The sequence below is a fragment of the Protopterus annectens genome, chromosome 7.part0 (assembly GCF_019279795.1).
Source record: "Protopterus annectens isolate FY-2018-M chromosome 7.part0, PAN1.0, whole genome shotgun sequence".
Lineage (NCBI taxonomy): Eukaryota > Metazoa > Chordata > Ceratodontiformes > Protopteridae > Protopterus > Protopterus annectens.
In genome coordinates, this window is record NC_056739.1 from 153,698,758 (window position 1) to 153,717,687 (window position 18,930).

The following is an 18,930-nucleotide window of genomic DNA, read 5'->3' on the forward strand; positions in this document are numbered from 1 at the left end:
AGACTAGCCATGGCTCTGTGGAACACAGCCTTGAGCTACCAAGTGCACCTACATGCTCATTTCCTGCCAGGAAAGCTATACTGGCCGACGAGCTAAGCAGAAATCTCATGGACCCACATGAGTGGAAACTGGAACCAAAGACATTCAACATGTTGATACACAAATGGGGGAGCCCAGAGATAGACCTGTTTGGCTCCCCCCCCCAGAACTACCAGTTGGACAAATTCTGCACACGGACTCCCCACAAACAAGCTTGGAAAGTGGATGCCCTGTACTTCACCTGGAAAAATCTATCAGTTTATGCCTTTCCTCCTCTGCCTCTCCTCTCCAAGGTACTACTAAAGATCAAACAGGAAAACCAAGGACAATATTGATTGCACCAGACTGGCCATGCCATCACTGGTACCCCCTCTTGCGCAGTGTGTCACTGCTGGCACCATGGCACCTGCCTCGGACCCCTACTCTGCTGTCTTAGCAGGAGGGCCAGATTCTGCACCCTCAGCTTCAAACCCTGAACCTGGCAGCCTGACTAATTACCTGATATTTCCGTTACCATCCCTCAGTAAACAAGTGTTGGATGTCATTCTGGAGGCAAGGAGGCCTAGTACTACACAATCTTATGCTGAAAAATGGAAAAGATTCTTTTCCTGGAACCAAACTAAGGTGATGGGCGCAGCAGCACCCAATTTACCTCAGATTCTTCACTACTTAACTGAATTGCTTCACAAGAGCCTTTCCTTTTCCTCCATCAAAGTTCATGCCTCAGCCATTTCAGCTCATTATTTTATTTATTTTATTTATTTTATTTTACATTTGTTGACCGGGCTAGTCTAGCTGGATTAATGTCCATTTTCAGTAGAGGCCCGGGGAGAAAAGCTCCACAGTAAGACATAATTTTACAAACATAGTTGTACAGAGGGTGTATTTAAAGACAGACTGTAGTACATAACATTTTCATAAAAGTCTAAAATGACTAGTAGCATCAACAGGAAAAAGTACATTAGATTCTTCTTTTTAAACATCCATCCATCGTAGTGGTATTGAGAATCCAAGACTAAAAGAGAAGTAAAGAAACATTAAGAGACTATCTTGTTATAGCTGGCAGGAGAGAGGAAAAGGCATGGAACCAACTAGGATTAGTCAGGGTTAGAACATGGGCAGAGCCACTGGGAATAAAGCCATGATTTTAAATGCTTCTTGAAAGTTGGTATAGAGGTATTAGACATAAGTTCTCTTGGAAGTTTGTTCCAGATGGGCGCAGTCCAGTTGGAGAACAGACTATCCCCAGCTTTGTTATTGGATTTGTTGGAGGCAGCTGGTAGTTTGGTAGCAGAGCGTAGGGAAGAGATGTTTTTATATGGGGTAATAAGGGAACAGAGTATAGTGATATTAGTGGGTTGATGAAAGATTTTGTGGGTAATGGTCAGTTGCAGAAGTCGTATATGATTTTGTAATTCTAGCCAGCCTAGCTGTTTGAGATTAGAGCAATGGTGGGTACGAAATGGGGCTCCTGTTGCAAATCTGGCTATGTTATGGTAAGCTGTTGCTAGTTTGTTCAGGTTACTTTTTGTTAGGTTTGTATAGATTGGAGAGGCATAAAATAGGGTAGAGAGTAGATGGGTCTGTGCTAAAGTAATTCTGGCTGAGGGAGTGAGGAAGGCTTTAATTCTGTAGAGAGATCCAAGTTTTCTATTGACTGACTTGATAGTTAAGCTAACATGGGAATCAAAGTTGAGGTTGTGGTCTATTGTGACACCAAGAAGTTTGGTTGTAGGATCAGGGGATATTATGGTGCCATTGTTAGAGGATATATTGAAGGAGAGAGAGGATGACTTATGTGATGGAGTGAATAGTAATAGTTTAGTCTTTTTTGGATTCAGTAAGAGGCAAAGTTGTTGGAACCAGTTTTCGGCTGCTATGAAAGCTTTTTGAGTGATATTTTGAAGGTCATTAATGGAAGAAGCTGAGCATATGAGTGTTGAATCATCAGCATATTGAATACAGATTGATTGAGGAAGGGACTTATCTAGGTTGTTTATGAAAATAGTAAAGAGGAGAGGTCCAAGAATTGAGCCTTGTGGTACACCTATTTTGATAGGAAGAAGAGATGATAAGTGATTTTCCCATCGCACTGCTTGTTGTCTATTATTTAAGTAGGAATCGAACCACTGGATAGCCTGAGCGTCCAAAGCAAGAGATTTCAAGATGCTAAGTAAGAGAGTGTGGTTGACCATATCAAAGGCTTTAGAGAGGTCTAGGAATAGAGCAGAGGACAGTAAGTTATTATTCCGATTTCTATTAATATGGTCAGTGAAAGACAAGAGCGCAGTAGTAGTACTGTGATGAGGTCTAAAACCATGTTGACTGTCTGCAAGGAGATTGTTTTGGAGGAGGTGATTAAGTAATTGCCTATGTATGCATCTTTCCATGATTTTTGCTAAAGGCGAAAGTAAGGCTATGGGACGGAAGTTAGAGAGGTCATTTAAGTTGTCACCTTTATGTAATGGGATGATATGAGAGACTTTACAACACAGAACCACCCCTCTTTTATCATCCACTTCTCAAGCAGTTCCTCAGAGGGACCAAAAATTTAAGACCACCCAGGAGAGCCCCAACTCCAGCCTGGGACCTTAACTTTGTATTGGAAAAACTCACACTGCCTCTTTTTGAGCCAGCTGCAAGTGCAGAGTTGAAATTCCTTTCTTGGAAAACAGCCTTCCTTTTAGCCATCACTTCAGCAGGAAGGGTGTCTGAATTACAGGCCCTTATGGCAGTGGAGCCTTTCATCATCTTTCATGTGGACAGGGTGTCCCTCAGGACCAATCCCTCCTTCATGCCCAAGGTAGTATCCAGTGTGGCTGTTAACCAGCCCATTCATTTCCCAGCCATCTTTTCTAATCCACAGAACAATGGGGAACGTATACTGCACTCCATAGATGTGCACAGACAACTTAGATTTTACTTGGACAGGACTAAACCTCTCAGGAATTCTGAACAGCTGCTGGTGGCATTTGCTTCAGGAAGGCCATTTCAAAGCAAACCATTTTTAAATAGATAGGCCATTGCATTCATTTCTGCTATAAGCACCATAGAAAACCTATCCCACAGGAGATAAGACCACATTCAACCAGGGCTGCATCCACCTTTACAGCCTTTCTTAGAGGTGTCCCTACCAGGGACATCCTAGAAACTGCTACCTGGAGTTCTATTCATACCTTCACCAAGCATTACCATTTGACAATTTTCTCTAAATCCAGAGCTGGCTTTGCCATTGCAGTCTTGCAGGGCGTTATAGCTGGTCCTAATGCTACCTAATTTCCTCCTCCCATCCTTAGCTTTGGGAATCTACCCAGATGTGATGACTGCAACAGTGAAACACAAAGAACATAGTATAGTTGTGTACACCTACCATAAATGTAGATGTCACTGTTGCAGTCTTGGTTACCCTCCCTCCAGCCCCCTGACTTCTTTTGACTATACCTTTATTCCTTTTTACTATGCTTAAAGTTTTTTGGTGTATTTGTTTTTTTGTTGGAGGTGTAACCTTGTATATATATTTAATTGCTTCCCATTAGGGGGGGCAGCTGACATCTAGGCAAGAAAAACTGATGTAATGGCGTCGGCTGCATGCTTTATACCCCTGACTACCTGACGTTGTGGAAAATGAGACAGCAGCCGATGTAGGACCCAAGACTTAGATAATCAGGCTGACTGAGGGCTACTGCAAGCAGATAACCCAAATGTGATGACTGCAACAGTGAATACACTCGAACATCTACATTTATGGTAAGTGTACACAACTGTACTTTCTTTGTCCTTGGTGAGAGGTATGGATTATCCCAAACCTAAAGCATCCCCTGTTGGAAGCCAGGGGACTGGCCATGGCAGTCATTTTCTACAGGCTGGATATTCTGGCAGTATTCTTATAGTTGGTCCATACAGTTATGGAGCACTGAAGCACTGGCTGATGTAAGAGGACATTTCATGTTTTGGCTACATGGCTTATTGAAGGAATGTAAGGCATCACCCACATCACTAAAAAAGTACACTGAAGAAATCTCCAATTTCTTTGCATATGATGACCATGTGTTCACTAGCTCCCTTAATTTCTGTCACTTTCTCAGTGATTCAGTAGGCTTTCTATTTTTCTCATCGGATTGGGACTACATCCCACTAGGTTATAAGATCATAATCATCTGAGAGAAAGGGAAATTGATGTGGTGCTAGCCACTGAAGACAGATAGACCAAAACCCATTTTGTTAGAAACAATTAAAATGAACTTTCAAAACTTTAGATGTTAAGTTGTCCATCTCGCCTTCATTCTTGCTGGATGGGTTCGGAGCCGACCTCGGCTCTGACTCGGCCACTCTAAAAGCTCGAGAGTTGGTTCCACCGGCTCGAGGCTCCCCTTATATCCCACAATGCTAGGCGGTATTACCTCAGATCTCGTTTGCCGCTACAGCGATCGAGGTGTATGGTTTCTACCGGCTTCAGGTCAGTTATTATAGATTAATCTATAGTGAATTTAAACCCCCTTAATTTAGTCTTTTATAGTTATTTCCCTTAGCTTAGTGGATTTTGACCCTTTCCTCCCTGTTTATCCACCCTTTTTTCCACAAGAACTTATTAGTTCTTCCCTCAGGCCTTCGGGACCTTCCATCCCCTTAGTGGAGTGTATGTGTTTTTTTTTAGGGATCTAAAAAAGAACTAATCTCCTTTTTTTTAGTTAACCTTGTGAAAGTGTAATCGGTGTGTTGTGTGTGTGTGTGGTTACACTTTCCTTGAAAATGTCTAAGGAGTCAAAGGTTTCAGGCTTCAAGAAGTGTGACTCGTGCTGTCAGAACATGTCTCTGACAGACGGTCACACTTCTTGTGTATACTGCCTGGGACCTTTACACCTGCAGGACTCTTGTGCTGTATGCCATGGCTTCAGCCCTAGAGTCCTGCAGGAAAGAAAAAACAAACTTATTTTAAGAGGTTTGCTTAAGCCTGAGGGTTCCCTACTGCTACTTGGGCAAACCCTCTAAGGCTTTTAGGTCCTCGACTCCAGCTTCTGAGTCGAGGCCTAAGGCTCAAACCTACTGCTACATTGGCTCCGGCTGGAGCCGATGAGTCTCGGACTGCAGCTTCTCTGGTTCCTCGGCTCCGCTGGAGCCGAGGCATTGAAATTCCTGGGTCGGCTCGATCAGACCATCGGAACCGACATCTAGAAAGAGGTCTAGGTCACCGTCCCTTGGCTCCGTTCATTCGGCTCCAGCGTCTCCCTTGCTGTCTGAACGGAGCCATAGATCTCACTCCTCTAGATCATCGAGGCTTTCAGATCATGACCTTCAGAGGGTAGTGAGTCGACTTCTTAAGTCCGAGGCACTGGCCCAAATGCTTCAGAGCCCGACTCATCAGTCGATGCTTGACCCTATCCCTCAAGATGTTCCTCCTCCGACTCCTTTGAGCTCGGAGCCGGGGCGTTTCGGAACCGAGACTGTGGTAGCGGTGGAACCGATACAGTTGTCTTCGGTTCCGTCGGCTCCGATTTCTTCCTTTGAAGAATCTCGGCGCCGGACTTCCCTCATCGGCTCCGAGGGGGTGAGTGGCATCGGACCCTTGTCCGACCCCGCTCTCCCTCTCAGTGCTTCGGCGCTGGTGAGTTCGGCTCCGACATCGGCCTCGGAGCCATCACTGTCGGTGCCGAGGGGGGTTCTCAGCTTTTCGGAGCAGGGACCTCTGGCTCTGCCTGACAGGGGTGCGTTCGAGGTCATGCGGAGTGTGTTGGAACCTGGTTCAACTCCACAGTCGGCTCCGCCCCTCCCTCTTCAGTGCCTCAGGTTATGTCTACTCACTCCCTCATCCCAGACCGCAGAGAGCCAGCTCCTCAAGAATCCCCTGTGGGGATCTCATCCTCTTCCGAGGCCTCTCCTGAATTGGCAGGGGAGCCCTCTAGGAAGAGAAAGTGTAAGAGGAAGCACATAGACTCACCTGAGTCTGTCACCTCTGACACAGATTTAGAGGATTCCGAGGGTTCCCCCCGTTCCCCTTCTGAAGATGTCTCCTTTGCAGACATTCTAGAGATCCTGAAACAGAGGGGAAATTGGCCAGCCCTTAACCCTTCGGAGGATGAATCTGTGTATCTTGAGGCGTTTGGCTCTCGCCCTTCCACCTCCTGGGTGTCCCCCCCTTTGACCCCTCATGCAGGTGGTAGCAAAAAAGGCTTGGACGGCTCCTGACTCAGTGGACCCCACCCCCAGGAGACCTTCAAAGTTTATCACAGCACCAGCAGATAAGCAATTTCTGACCAAGGGAGTTTCTGTGGATGCTATGGTGGTAGCTGCTGCCACTAAGAAGGAACTAGCTGATCCTTCGGTGCCTGTCCATCCTCCTAACAAGGAATCTAGGTCTATGGACAGGTACAGGAAGCGGATGTTTTCGTCAGCGACCTTTGCTATGCGTTCGCTGAACTACCTATGCCATTTCACTCGTCTTCAAAGAGATTTGATCAAGGAAGCGAGTGAGATGTTGAAGGATCCTACAGCTGCGGGTTTTCAGGACAAGATGAACGCTCAGCTGGCTACCCTAAACTCTATAGCTAACTCCTCCATGCGCCTCCTTTCATATGCGGCTGATGGAGTGAGCAGAGCCGCAGGGACAGGTGTTGCCTTACGCCGGCATGCCTGGATGCGGCTATGCAATTTTGCGGACCCCTTTAAAACGTCTTTCACTAATTCCCGGTTTGATGGATCATCTCTCTTTGGTCCTCAGGTGAAAGAAACCTTGACGAGGTGCGAGACGGATGGCAAAACTCTTTCTGCCGTCGGAGTCCGTTTTCTACTCCTTCTAGGCCTTACCCCAAAGGCCAGAAAAGTGGGAAAATGTGGTTCCAAACAATCTCAAGGGACTTTGCCTGACGACAGAGTCGGTTCCCTCCAGAGGCAGAGGGGGAACAATAATGGTAGACGCCGCCTAGAGGCAGGGGATCCGCAGAACCAGGGCAATCGAGAAACCTTTTCCGATAAGCCCTTCCAGCATCCCTGAGGTGTTGCCCGACTGTCCACCTTCGAGGCAGTCGGGGAAGATTGTCACTGTACCCAGAAGCCTGGCGATCCCTAACTCAAGACAAGTGGGTACAGTCCATCATTTCCGAAGGCTATTCCATTCCGTTCTTTTGTATTCCAAATCAATCAAAAAAATCCCATCCAGATGTTCCACCCGCTCAAAGGGATCAAGCAGCGTTGGAAATATCAAAGTTGCTTGCAAAAAGAGCCATTCAGCCAGTGCCAGCAGACCAGCAAGGATCCGGAATCTACTCCAAATTCTTTTTGGTTCCAAAGAAAACAAGGGACTGGAGACCCATTTTGGATCTCAGTATCTTGAACAAGTCGGTCAAGAAAACAAGATTTCGGATGGTCACACTACAATCCATCCTACCCCTATTGGGAAAGGAAAACTGGATGTGCTCTATAGACCTCCAGGATGCGTACTATCATATAAAAATGAACAGACGCTCCAGGAGATTCCTCCGCTTCCGGCTGGGAACCAGCCACTTTCAATTCAGAGCCCTGCCCTTTGGTCTCACCACTGCCCCCTGGTTGTTTACCAAATGCATGGCAGTGGTAGCTTCTCACCTGAGACGTCAAGGATTCCAGGTGTTTCCATATTTGGACGACTGGCTCCTCACAGCTCCTACCAAGCATCTTCTTCTAATGGCCAGAGACTACACCTTTCGCATTTGTCAAAAGTTAGGCATCTCAATAAATTGCGAAAAGTCTGTTTTGTCGCCTTGTCGTGCTATTACCTTCATAGCTGCAAATCTTGACACAGTCAACATGTTCAAGTAGACTAACAGACCAAAGAATAGCAGACATACGCAAACTGGTCTCCCTTCTCTTCCACAGCAACAGAGTCAAAGCCAGGTTAGTTCTGAAAGTACTGGGGATTATGGCGGCTGCTATCCCTCTACTTCTATTAGCCAGATACCACATGAGAATCCTTCAATGGATGCTCTTCACACAATGGTCGTACCAGCAACTACCGATGTCCCACACCATTATGATTACGCAAGCATGCAAGAATCATCTTCTTTGGTGGATTTCTTCCCCTCAGCTCTTCCTGGGAAGACCCTTTGTTCCTTCCTTTCCGGTTGCTACTCTGACAACGGACGCCTCCCTGATCGGGTGGGGGGGGCATTATCAGGGCAGAACAGTCCAGGGCATATGGCAACCAGACGAATGCCACTTGCATATAAATGTTCTAGAGATGAGAGCAGTGCTTTTAGCGTTGCAAGCCCTTCAAGACTCTCTTCCCTTGGGAACGATAGCAATCCAGACGGACAATATGTCTGTAGTGTGGTATATCAACAAACAAGGCGGAACCAGGTCCTATCCCCTATGTTGAGAAGCACTCAGACTGTGGCAATGGGCGATTTCTTCTCAGCGGTTTCTGATAGCAACGCACATCCCCGGGAAGTCCAATCTAATCTCGGACAAGTTGAGCAGAGCTATCCTCATGCCTCACGAGTGGTCTCTGAAAGATTCTATTTTGAAGAAAATTTTTCTCAAGTGGGGTCAGCCTTGCTGCGACCTTTTTGCTACTCCCCAAAACAGCAAGTGCAGAGATTATTTCACACTATTCCCGTTACCAGGCCAGCCCAGCAGAGACACTCTAGTCCAAGTTTGGCCCCGGGGACTTCTGTATGCATTTCCTCCCTTCCCACTAATCTCTCAAGTGATACAGAAAGCTATCGCTCAGAAGGCCTCATTGATCCTCATTGCTCCTTACTTGCCTCGACAGGTTTGGTTCCCCTTTCTACATCAATTTCTGTTGGAGCAACCTTGGCATCTGGACCTAGTTCCAGATCTTTTGATCCATCGATCGGGTCAGTTACATCGCTCCCTCCCCTCTCTGAACCTCACTGCTTGGTTCCTCCAATTCCAACCTTAGCCAGGCTTCCTCAAATATCTCACTCTGTTCGAGATATTTTGATAGCTTCCCATAGATCTTCCACTCGGAAGATTTATCTTAGTAAGTGGAAACGTTTTGCCTTTTGGGCTCAAGGAAGGGACATAGATCCTTTCACTGCTTCCATCCAAATAGTCCTTGATTTTCTAGCTGAACTCTTCCATGCAGGTTCATCTCCTTCTACTCTTAAAGTTCAATTGGCAGCAATTTCTAACTTTCATGTGGGCATTTCAGATTCTGCCATCATGTCTCACAAGCTTTGCAAAGCTTTTTTGAAGGGAGTTTTTCTTCTCAGACCTCCTATAAGAAATCCTCCTCCTTCTTGGGACCTTAATTTAGTTCTCACATCTTTGATTCTTCCCCCTTTCGAACCTGCAGCTTCCTGTTCATTGAAATTGCTATCCTGGAAGACTCTCTTTCTGGTAGCCATTACTTCAGCTAGAAGGGTCTCAGAACTTCATGCACTCAGCAGTCGACCACCGTATCTATTCTTTCATAAAGACAGGGTGTCCTTACGAACCAATCCATCCTTTTTACCTAAAGTAGCCTCTCGTCTAACCTAAATCAAAGCATTGACCTCCCTGTGTTTTTCCTAACTTTTCTAACAGGTCTGAACAAAAATTGCATTGGCTAGATGTTCATCGTCAGTTAAGGTATTATTTGGATAGAACCAAACAGATCAGGAAAACTGACCAGTTGTTTGTCTCTTATGCAGAAGGCAGAAAGGGACTTTCAGTTTCGAAGGTATCACTCTCCAGATGGCTAACATCTCTGATTTCCTTTGTTTATGAAATTAGACACCAAAAGCTGCCTAACAAACCTAAGGCCCACTCCACCAGAGCTTTGGCTACTTCTATAGCCGTCCAAGACAGGCTGCCTATTGACACCATTTGTGCAGCGGCTACTTGGGCTACTCCTCACACTTTCATTTCTCATTATAAGTTGGATTTAGCTTCTAGACATAGAGCTAACTTTGGTTCCACTGTTCTCAAGAGTCTGTTCCGATAGGCCACCCGGGACAAGGTGCTAGGGACGCGGTCCCATCCAGCAAGAATGAAGGTGAGATGGACAACTTAACATATAGAAGTTATGATGTTATGTGATCCTATCTCGCCTACATTCTGAATGATGGGTTCGGAGCCGATCCCTCGGCTCCGACTCGGCACGCTTATGCCAAAGAGCGAAGTCTCTTATTGGCTGAGCTTACTATATCCCAGGATGCACTACCACCAGTCCCCCAGATCTCGTTTGCCGCTTCCCTGCGAAGACGTGGTCTCGAGCTGGCTGGGCTAAGTAGTTTATTAAACTAACTTTTCTGTCAGTTTTTTGCAGTTTTTGCTCACAAAAGCTGTAACAGCTATCGCTAACTTTGTGTACGATTTGGACTTGGATTTGTTGTGTGTGATTGAGTTCAGTTTGTTTTCGGCCCCCCTCCATTCAGGGCCTTCCCGGACTGTTAATATTTTACAGGGTCTCTAATAATTGTTCAAATTGGATTAGAGTTACCTGTTCTTTTTACAGGAAGAGTCGGCTTTATTTATTACTGTTAGCTTATATCAGTAGTTAAAATTTAGTGTACTTTCCTGTCAGAGTGACTAGATTTGTGTATCAACATGTCTCAACCCCATAGGCCTTCGGGCTTCAAGAAATGTTCTAAATGTGCTTTTAAGATGTCTGTTACTGATGACCATCTACTGTGTGTGTATTGTTTAGGGGCAAAGCACTTGCAGGAGTCATGCAGCGTATGTCACGCTTTTTCCTCTAGGGTCCTCCAGGAGAGGAAAAATAAATTAATTCTTAAAGGGTTGATTAAACCCTCTTTTGAAGAAGCCTTGTCTTCGCTCCGACTCCTGCCAAAGAAAGGGCTTGCTCCGACCAGTCCGTCGGATCCGACTGCCAAGAGACCTAGGCAGGCCTCTCCTTCGGCTCCAAAGACTTCGGAGCCGAGGTCGGAACGGTCTGCCTCGATGCCTCCAGTATCGACTCCTCGGGCTTCGGAGCCGATGGCTGGGGCATCGAGAGGCGGGTCACCTTCGTCGGCTCCACTGCTCTCGGAGCCGACAAGGGTCGCCCGCTCAGACACTTCCTCCTCGGCGCCGAAGTCTACCTCGGCACCGATGGAATCTGGTGTGTGTGTTTCCTCGGCGCCGATTCTCATCGAGTCGCCTTGGGGCCGAGGGAGAGGTCTTCTCGAACCCGTTCTGTTTCCTCTCGGTCTTCGAGAATGTCGGATTCTGATATAGACAGGGTGCTCCAAAGACTTTTCCAGTCCCCAGTCTTCCAAAATTTGTTTCGCTCCGACCCAGTTGGCTTCGGAGCCGATGACCATGACCCACCCCATTGCTATTCCTCCTCCGACTGCTTGGCTCCGGAGCAGGTGCTCTTGGAGCCGGTGGAGATCTCAGGGTCGGCTCCGACCCTTACTCCAACCCGGCCTCGGGTCCGAGTTTGGTACGGACTTCTTCGGCTGGACCTGAGGGTGATGTTTCGGGACCGATGCTTTCGGTTCCGAGCCTCTCTCGGTGCTTCGCTGCGGGACTTCCGTCTACTATCATGGCCCGGAGACTGGACGCTCCCAGGATTCTGGAGGTCCGGCTTTCAGAGCCATGAGGAGTGCCTTGGCCAAATCCTCTTCGGCCATCTCTCCGGTTTTACCAGCACCTTCCCTAGGCGTGGAGACTGGGTCTTTGGCAGTTCCCCTGTCCGTAGCCAGCGGAGCCCCGAGGCCTGAGGTTACCCCCAGTGGGGTTCCCTCTTCCTGAGGGTTCTTCGAGTCATCTCCAGAGGAACCCCCAAGGAAGAGATCGTGCAAGAGGAAGCACGTGGACTCCCCCGAGTCTATTACATCGGACACGGATATGGATGATGCGGAGGGGTACCCTAAGTCGTCCTCGGACGATGTCTCCTTTGCAGACATCTTAGAGATCCTCAAACAACGAGGCGGCTGGATGTCCAAACCCTCTGCGGACGAATCAGTGCTCCTCAAGGCTTTGGGGCTCAGCCCTCCGCCTCCTGGGTGTCTCCGCCTTCGACGAGCTTCTGGATTTAGTTTGTCGGCGGCGTGGAACACCGGATACCGTGGAACCAGTCCCTTCTCGCCCAAACAAATTCTTATCTGCTCCCCGAGAAGGAGTTCCTTACTAAAGGCGTGGCTGTAGATGCCATGGTGGTGGCATCTGCTACACAACAGGACGTGGCAGAGGCTTCAACGTCCATCCATCCTCCTAATAAGGAGTCTAGGAGTATGGATAGGTACGGAAAGCGCACCCTGACTTCAGCGGCCTTTACTTTAAGGTCTCTGAATTATTTGGCACATTTTACCAGGCTTCAGAGGGATCTGGTCAAGGAGTTGTCAGACTCCCTCTCGGGTAACCTACCTGAGCAGCTAGCCCAGTCCGTTAGCTCTCAGTTGGCTATCCTTACGTCAATTGCTAACTCGTCCATGAGGCTCATTTCTTATGCGGCGTAGAGCGGCAGGCACAGGCGTTGCTCTCGGAGACAAGCCTGGCTCCGCTTGTGTCAGTTTGGAGGCCTTCAAGTCTTCCTTCCGACGCTCCCTTTGATGGGTCCTCATTGTTTGGACCCAAGGTGAAAGACACCCTTACCCGCTGTGAGCAAGAGGGAAAACGTTATCTGCCGTAGGGCCCGTTATTCCACTCCCTTCGGCCTTACCCCAAGGCCAAAGGAGGGGAAAATGTGGTTCGAAAATCTCGCAAGTTTTTCTCCCAACAGCAGGAAGATTCCCCGTCCAGAGGCAGAGGGCGGGGAAATTTTTCAGGGAGACGCCGTCCCAGAGGCGGCAGAGGGCCCCGCAATTCTGGAGACCGCGAGTCCTTTCGTGGCTCTTCAGCCTCCCATACAACATGAGGGATTGCCCGGCTGTGCTGCTCCAGAGCCAGTCGGGTGTCGTTTTGCCAAGCACCTAGAAGCCTGGGAGTCAATCACTCAGGACAGATGGGTGCTTCGGATAATTGCCGGAGGTTACACCATCCCATTCAAGTTTTCACCCCCTTCGTCCAAGAGAATCCCGGACCCACCACCCAGTCAAAGGGAAATAGCAGCCGCAGAAGCTTCAAAGCTGCTGGAAAAAGGAGTCATCCAACCGGTCCCCACAGACCAAATCGGATCAGGAAATTACTCCAGGTTCTTTTTAGTGCCAAAAAAGACAGGGGACCTGAGACCAATATTGGATCTCAGCAGACTAAACCTATCCGTCACGAAATCCAAATTCCGAATGGTCACGTTGCAATCCATTCTCCCGTTGTTGGAGAAGGATGTTTGGATGTGCTCCATAGACCTCAAGGACGCCTATTATCACATACCGATACATCAGGCGTCCAGAAGGTATCTGCGCTTCAGCCTGGGAACCAGTCATTACCAATTTTGTGCTCTGCCCTTTGGTCTCACCACAGCCCCCAGGGTGTTCACCAAGTGTTTGGCAGTAGTGACGGCTCACCTGAGGAGTCTTGGATTCCAAGTGTTTCCCTATCTCGACGACTGGCTCCTGACTGCCACCACCAGGCATCTACTTATGGACAACCTCAAAGCCACCATCTCCTGGGTGTTTCCCTAGGGATTACATTCAATTGGTCAAAGTCTGTCTTGCTGCCCTCTCAGCATAAAGTTTATAGGAGCAGAGATAGACTCAAGATTGATGCGTGTCTTTCTTCCTGCCGAAAGGATTCGAACTTTACAGGGCCAAGTTCTAGCTCTGATCTCAAGATCCAAAGCCCCAGCCAGGATGGTCCTACAGGTTCTAGGCTCAATGTCTGCCACGGTACTCTTAGTTCCTCTAGCAAGGTTACACATGAGGATTCTTCAGTGGCTCTTATCAACTCAATGGTCCTTCCAAGATCTTCCCCTCAATCATCACATCATGATTACGGAAATATGCAAAAGGGACCTTCGCTGGTGGCTTCAGACATCCAACCTGGATCAGGGAAAACCCTTTGTTCTCCCCCCTCCAGTGGTTACCCTGACGACAGATGCCTCCCAGATAGGGTGGGGGGGGCATTGTCTGGGCAGGCTAGTTCAGGGATCCTGGCTTCCGGACGAAGCTCTTCTCCACATCAACGTGTTGGAGATGAGGGCTGTACTTCTATCCCTACAGGCCTTACACAAGTTCCTTCCTCAGGGCATTATCGCCATCCACACAGACAACATGTCGGTGGTTTGGTATCTGAACAAACAAGGAGGGACCAGATCGTATCCCCTTTGCAGAGAGGCCATGAGAGTGTGGGAATGGGCTGTAGCTACCAACCGCTTCTTGGTAGCGACCCACATCCCGGGAAAGTCAAATGTATTGGCGGACAAGTTAAGCAGGACAATTCTCTCCCCGCACGAATGGTCTCTAAACCGCGCAGTAGCAGCCCAGGTTTTCAAGAGATGGGGGACGCCGTGCTGCGACCTATTTGCGACTCCACAAAACACCAAGTGCCAAAGGTTCTTCTCCTTGATCCCACATCAGGAAGTACCAGCCATGGATGCTCTAGCACAACCTTGGCCAACAGGGTTGCTTTATGCCTTTCCTCCAATTCCACTCCTTCCCAAAGTTATTCAAAAAGCTTCTCAGCTAGGGTCTTCAATGATTCTGATTGCCCCATACTGGCCTCGTCAGATATGGTTTCCTTACCTGAAAAAGCATGCAGTGGACGATCCGTGGACCTTAGACATGATCCCGGATTTGCTAATCCATCAGTCGGGACATTGGCATCAGTCACTTCAATCTCTGAAATTGACAGCTTGGCTCCTCCACTTCCAACCTTAGTTAGAAGTCACACACTAGACCCGGAAGTTGTTCACATTTTATCTTCGGCCCACAAACCTACCACTAACAAATTGTACCTCAGTAAGTGGAAGAGGTTTGCTATCTGGGCTCAACTCAAGGGCTTAGACCCTATCACTGCTCCTGTCCCAGAGGTTTTGAAATTCTTAACATCCCTATTTAATCAGGGATCTTCTGTCTCAACTATTAAAGTTCAACTAGCTGCTATCTCTAAATTCCATGAATCCACGGATCCTCCCTTGATGAGCAGCAGATTATGCAAAACATTCATTAAAGGTGCGAGCCTGTTAAGACCACCAGTTTTTCATCCTGCACCTCCGTGGGATCTTGATTTGGTGCTGCGCCATTAACATCTCCCCTTTGAACCGGCTGCTACGAGTTAAAATATCTGTCATGGAAAACGGCATTTTTAGTGGCTATTACTTCGGCAAGAAGGGTCTCGGAGCTTCAAGCCCTGTCTATTAAACCACCGTATTTGATTTTCCACAAAGATAGAGTATCACTTAGGCCTAACCCATCCTTTGTCCCAAAGGTCTGCTCTAGTTTCTGTCTTCAACAATCTCTAGAACTACCAGTTTTCTTTCCAAAATTCTCTAATGAAGCAGAATACACTCTCCATAAATTGGATGTTCACAGGCAATTACGCTTCTATTTAGACAGGACTCAGCAACTTCGTAAGTCAGACCAGTTGTTTGTGTCCTTCTCAGATAATAAATTGGGCCAAACCATCACAAAAGCTACAATCTCAAAATGGATCAGAGATTGCATAACTCAGGCCTATTCTTCTTGAATAAGCAACTTGCATCATCTATCAAAGCTCATTCTACCAGAGCTATGGCTACTTCTATAGCTTTTCATTCCAAGCTCGCTATTTCGAAATTTGTGCTGCGGCTACTTGGTCCAACCCGCACACGCTCATTTCCCACTACAAATTGGATGTGGCATCTAAAGGACGAGCTTCATTTGGTTCCACGGTACTCAGGAGTGTTTTCCAGTGAGCCACCCAGGATTCAGGTGCTAGGACGCTGTCCCATCATTCAGAATGTAGGCGAGATAGGATCACATAACATCTTTTAGTTATGTACTCACCATAACTTCAGATGTTTGGGATCCATCTCATTCCTGATACCCACCCTCCTTCCCCTGCCTTGCAGATCAGAAGAGATTGAACGGTTTTGAGCTCTACTGTTTTATCTTGTTTCATCTGACGATGTTATATAAGCAGGGTATGCATGTGTGCATGTATGCGGACAAACTAGATCTGGGGGACTGGTGGTAGTGCATCCTGGGATATAGTAAGCTCAGCCAATAAGAGACTTCGCTCTTTGGCATGAGCCGAGGGATCGGCTCCGAACCCATCATTCAGAATGTAGGCGAGATGGATCCCAAACATCTGAAGTTATGGTGAGTACATAACTAAAAGTTCTTACCATAACGTTCCATGTTAGTTGTCTTCTTCTCGCCTTCTTTCTTGCGTCCCACCCTCCTTCCCCCTAGCCTGGACAGACCTAGAGGAGTTTGATTGTGACCTCTCTTTCTGCCACCTCTATTGTATATAGGTATATGCTGTACTGTGCATATATTCCTTCATCAGGTTTTCAGGTCACCTTCTTCCTTTTATAGAGGTGGGTTTTTCCCTTTTCCAGTGGTTCTGGAGTTATTTTGGCTGGGCATAGCTTACAAACGAGATCTGAAGTAATACCGCCTAGCATTGTGGGATATAAGGGGAGCCTCGAGCCGGTGGAACCAACTCTCGAGCTTTTAGAGTGGCCGAGTCGGAGCCGAGGTCGGCTCCGAACCCATCCAGCAAGAAAGAAGGCGAGAAGAAGACAACTAACATGGAACGTTATGGTAAGAACATAACTTCTATTTTTCTATGGGAATTCACTTCTTACCCCACAGACAACTCCATGCTAAACGAGACTACCTGCGCACCTGTCTGTATTATAAAGAAAATTCAAGGTAGACAAACCTCTGTGAAAGTTTAAAAAAGTGTTTTATAAGTTCTGTTTGACTGGCTAATTCTGATAGAATGAGTCAATCAATTGGAAGGGGAAAGAGTGGCTCACTAAAGGAGAAGGTATCCAGGAAATGAGACGTCAGCTTGGGGAACAGAGTCAACAAAATGATGTTTATAATAGTAATTAGTATGCTACAATATATTGTAATCTGCTCTTTTTTATCAAGCTGTTTTTATAATTTCAGGGCAAATTTTTTAGCTGCACAGATGTTTCCAAGATCACACCAGAAGAGTGCAAGTAAGCGTGTTTGTTCTACATGGTAATCAAAGTGCATGCATTTAGGAATTTTCTGGTTTACCCTTCATTTATATTCTGTATAACATAGTTTTTGTTTCTTATGTTTTATCTGTTATGTCTCTGCATGTATTTGCTGGATATATTTTTAATATATAAAAGTTTAACAGTAGTTTGTTTATTTTCTTAATGTAACTAGATCAGTGTGGTGTTCTTCATTAGATCACTTTTGAATTATCCATAACTGTATGAGACGTATTCTGCCAAGGTCACTGGACATCCAGCCAGTCTACAAACCTTTAGGTTCCTTCCCCATGCACTAACATTTATCCTTAGCATGTTGAAGTTTGTTCTGACAAATTGTGAAATGTTTTATCTGCAGTTTTTTCTTCTTTGGAAAATCTGCTTTAAATAACTTAGTTTCTTCTACTGCACAGGTCACTACTCATTATTTGCAGAGAGTGTGTGTGTGTGTGTGTGTGTGTGTGTGTGTGTGTGTGTGTGTGTGTGTGTGTGTGTGTGTGCTTCTGTTGATACTTCTTCCAGGGCTATGGCCACTGGTACTGTTTTGAGGAGGTTTGTATGGCTGCATTTTCAGAATCTCTGAGATGGTGTTAAAAATTATTTTAAATTCTCACTTGGTTAAACATTTGTTTAGCCCCTCTACTGCAGAGGTGATCAAAAAGTGTGAAGAAAGGACAAGCTGATCCAGTGAATCTCTTAAGATTTTTCATCTCTCCTTTCCAAATTGTCCAAAGGCTTTTTTATCTCCTCATCTAGTTTTGGCAAAAAAAAAAAACAGAATAAACAGAGTCAGCAAAATTCAGGTTCCTCAAAGAAGTCATAAACCTCCCAAAATCAAGGATGGTCCAACAACTCTGAATGACTATTCAAGAGACTTTGTGCCTTGCCTCATCCTGGCCCCGTTTTTCTTCCAGAAGGTCTGAATCCATATTTCTCCTGGGCAAGAGATTGTTTCAGACAAATGAGTTCTGAAAATAATTCATCAGGGTTATAGATGACTGTGGAAGAAATTCATCCTTTCCAGGGGATCATTCCTCATCCTTATTCCTCATTCTCCAGATCAGACCTGTCCTTCATCACATACTGTACCAAGGAATGCTAGAACCACTTCCTCCCTCCCAGGTGGGGAATCAAACCATCAGTCTCACAGTGTTCTATCCTGACACACAAAAAAAAAAAACAAGGGAGAAAATGTTCTACATACCTTGCCAGCTTAGGTACTCCCTTGACAGAACAAAGCCCTTTAGGAAAGCTGAACAGTTGTTTGTCTTCTGTACTGGGGCTAAAAAGGTGAAACTGTCTCTAAGCAAACTATTGCACAATGGCTGTCTGATGCTATTGTTTTCTTTTACTCACACCATGGTAAATCTCTTCCAGGCAAAGTAAAGGCTCACTCAGCTAGAGTATTATTATTTTTGATAGCATATTGGAAAGGGGTGGACTCTAGAAGCATTCTAGAGGCAGTAACCTGGTCCTCTGTTCATAACTTCAGAATCAACTACAAACCAGATTGCTTTTCAAGGTGCAGAACAGGCTTGCTAGGACTATTCTCCAGAGGCTCCTGGATCCTTATCCTTCTACCTCCCAAATAGGGTAAACTTTGGGAATCTACCCAAAATGCCACTGAAGCAGTGGGAATGATGAATTTAGTACAGCTGTGTAAGTCCTATTTACCTGTAACAGTAGATGTTAGAATTCCTCACTGCCTCAGTGGCAGCACCCACCCACCATCCCCCAGATTGTGCATAGTTGAGGTGGGTGTCAACCTCTTAATTTGGGTGTTGGATTTGTTTTTTATATGATACTTCTACTGACTGAAAATTTGCTTTTGCTAGATTATTCTGTCTTTTTGTAATTTCCTCTCCTTTTTGGAAGCAAAAAAGCCTGAACAATCATTTCCTGTGATATGAAGGCTT

The 18,930-nt window shown here is 46.5% G+C and overlaps 1 protein-coding gene across 3 annotated transcripts in view; it reads left to right on the top strand.

The window, feature by feature from the left end:
* CACNA1S (calcium voltage-gated channel subunit alpha1 S) overlaps positions 1–18,930 on the top strand; it is a 3,469,037-nt gene that overhangs the window by 1,856,202 nt on the left and 1,593,905 nt on the right. For all 3 annotated transcript variants that reach the window (XM_044076603.1, XM_044076604.1, XM_044076605.1), the window contains one exon: positions 16,941–16,993. In XM_044076603.1, the coding sequence (XP_043932538.1) occupies positions 16,941–16,993 (53 nt within the window). The remainder of the gene's footprint in view (positions 1–16,940; positions 16,994–18,930) is intronic.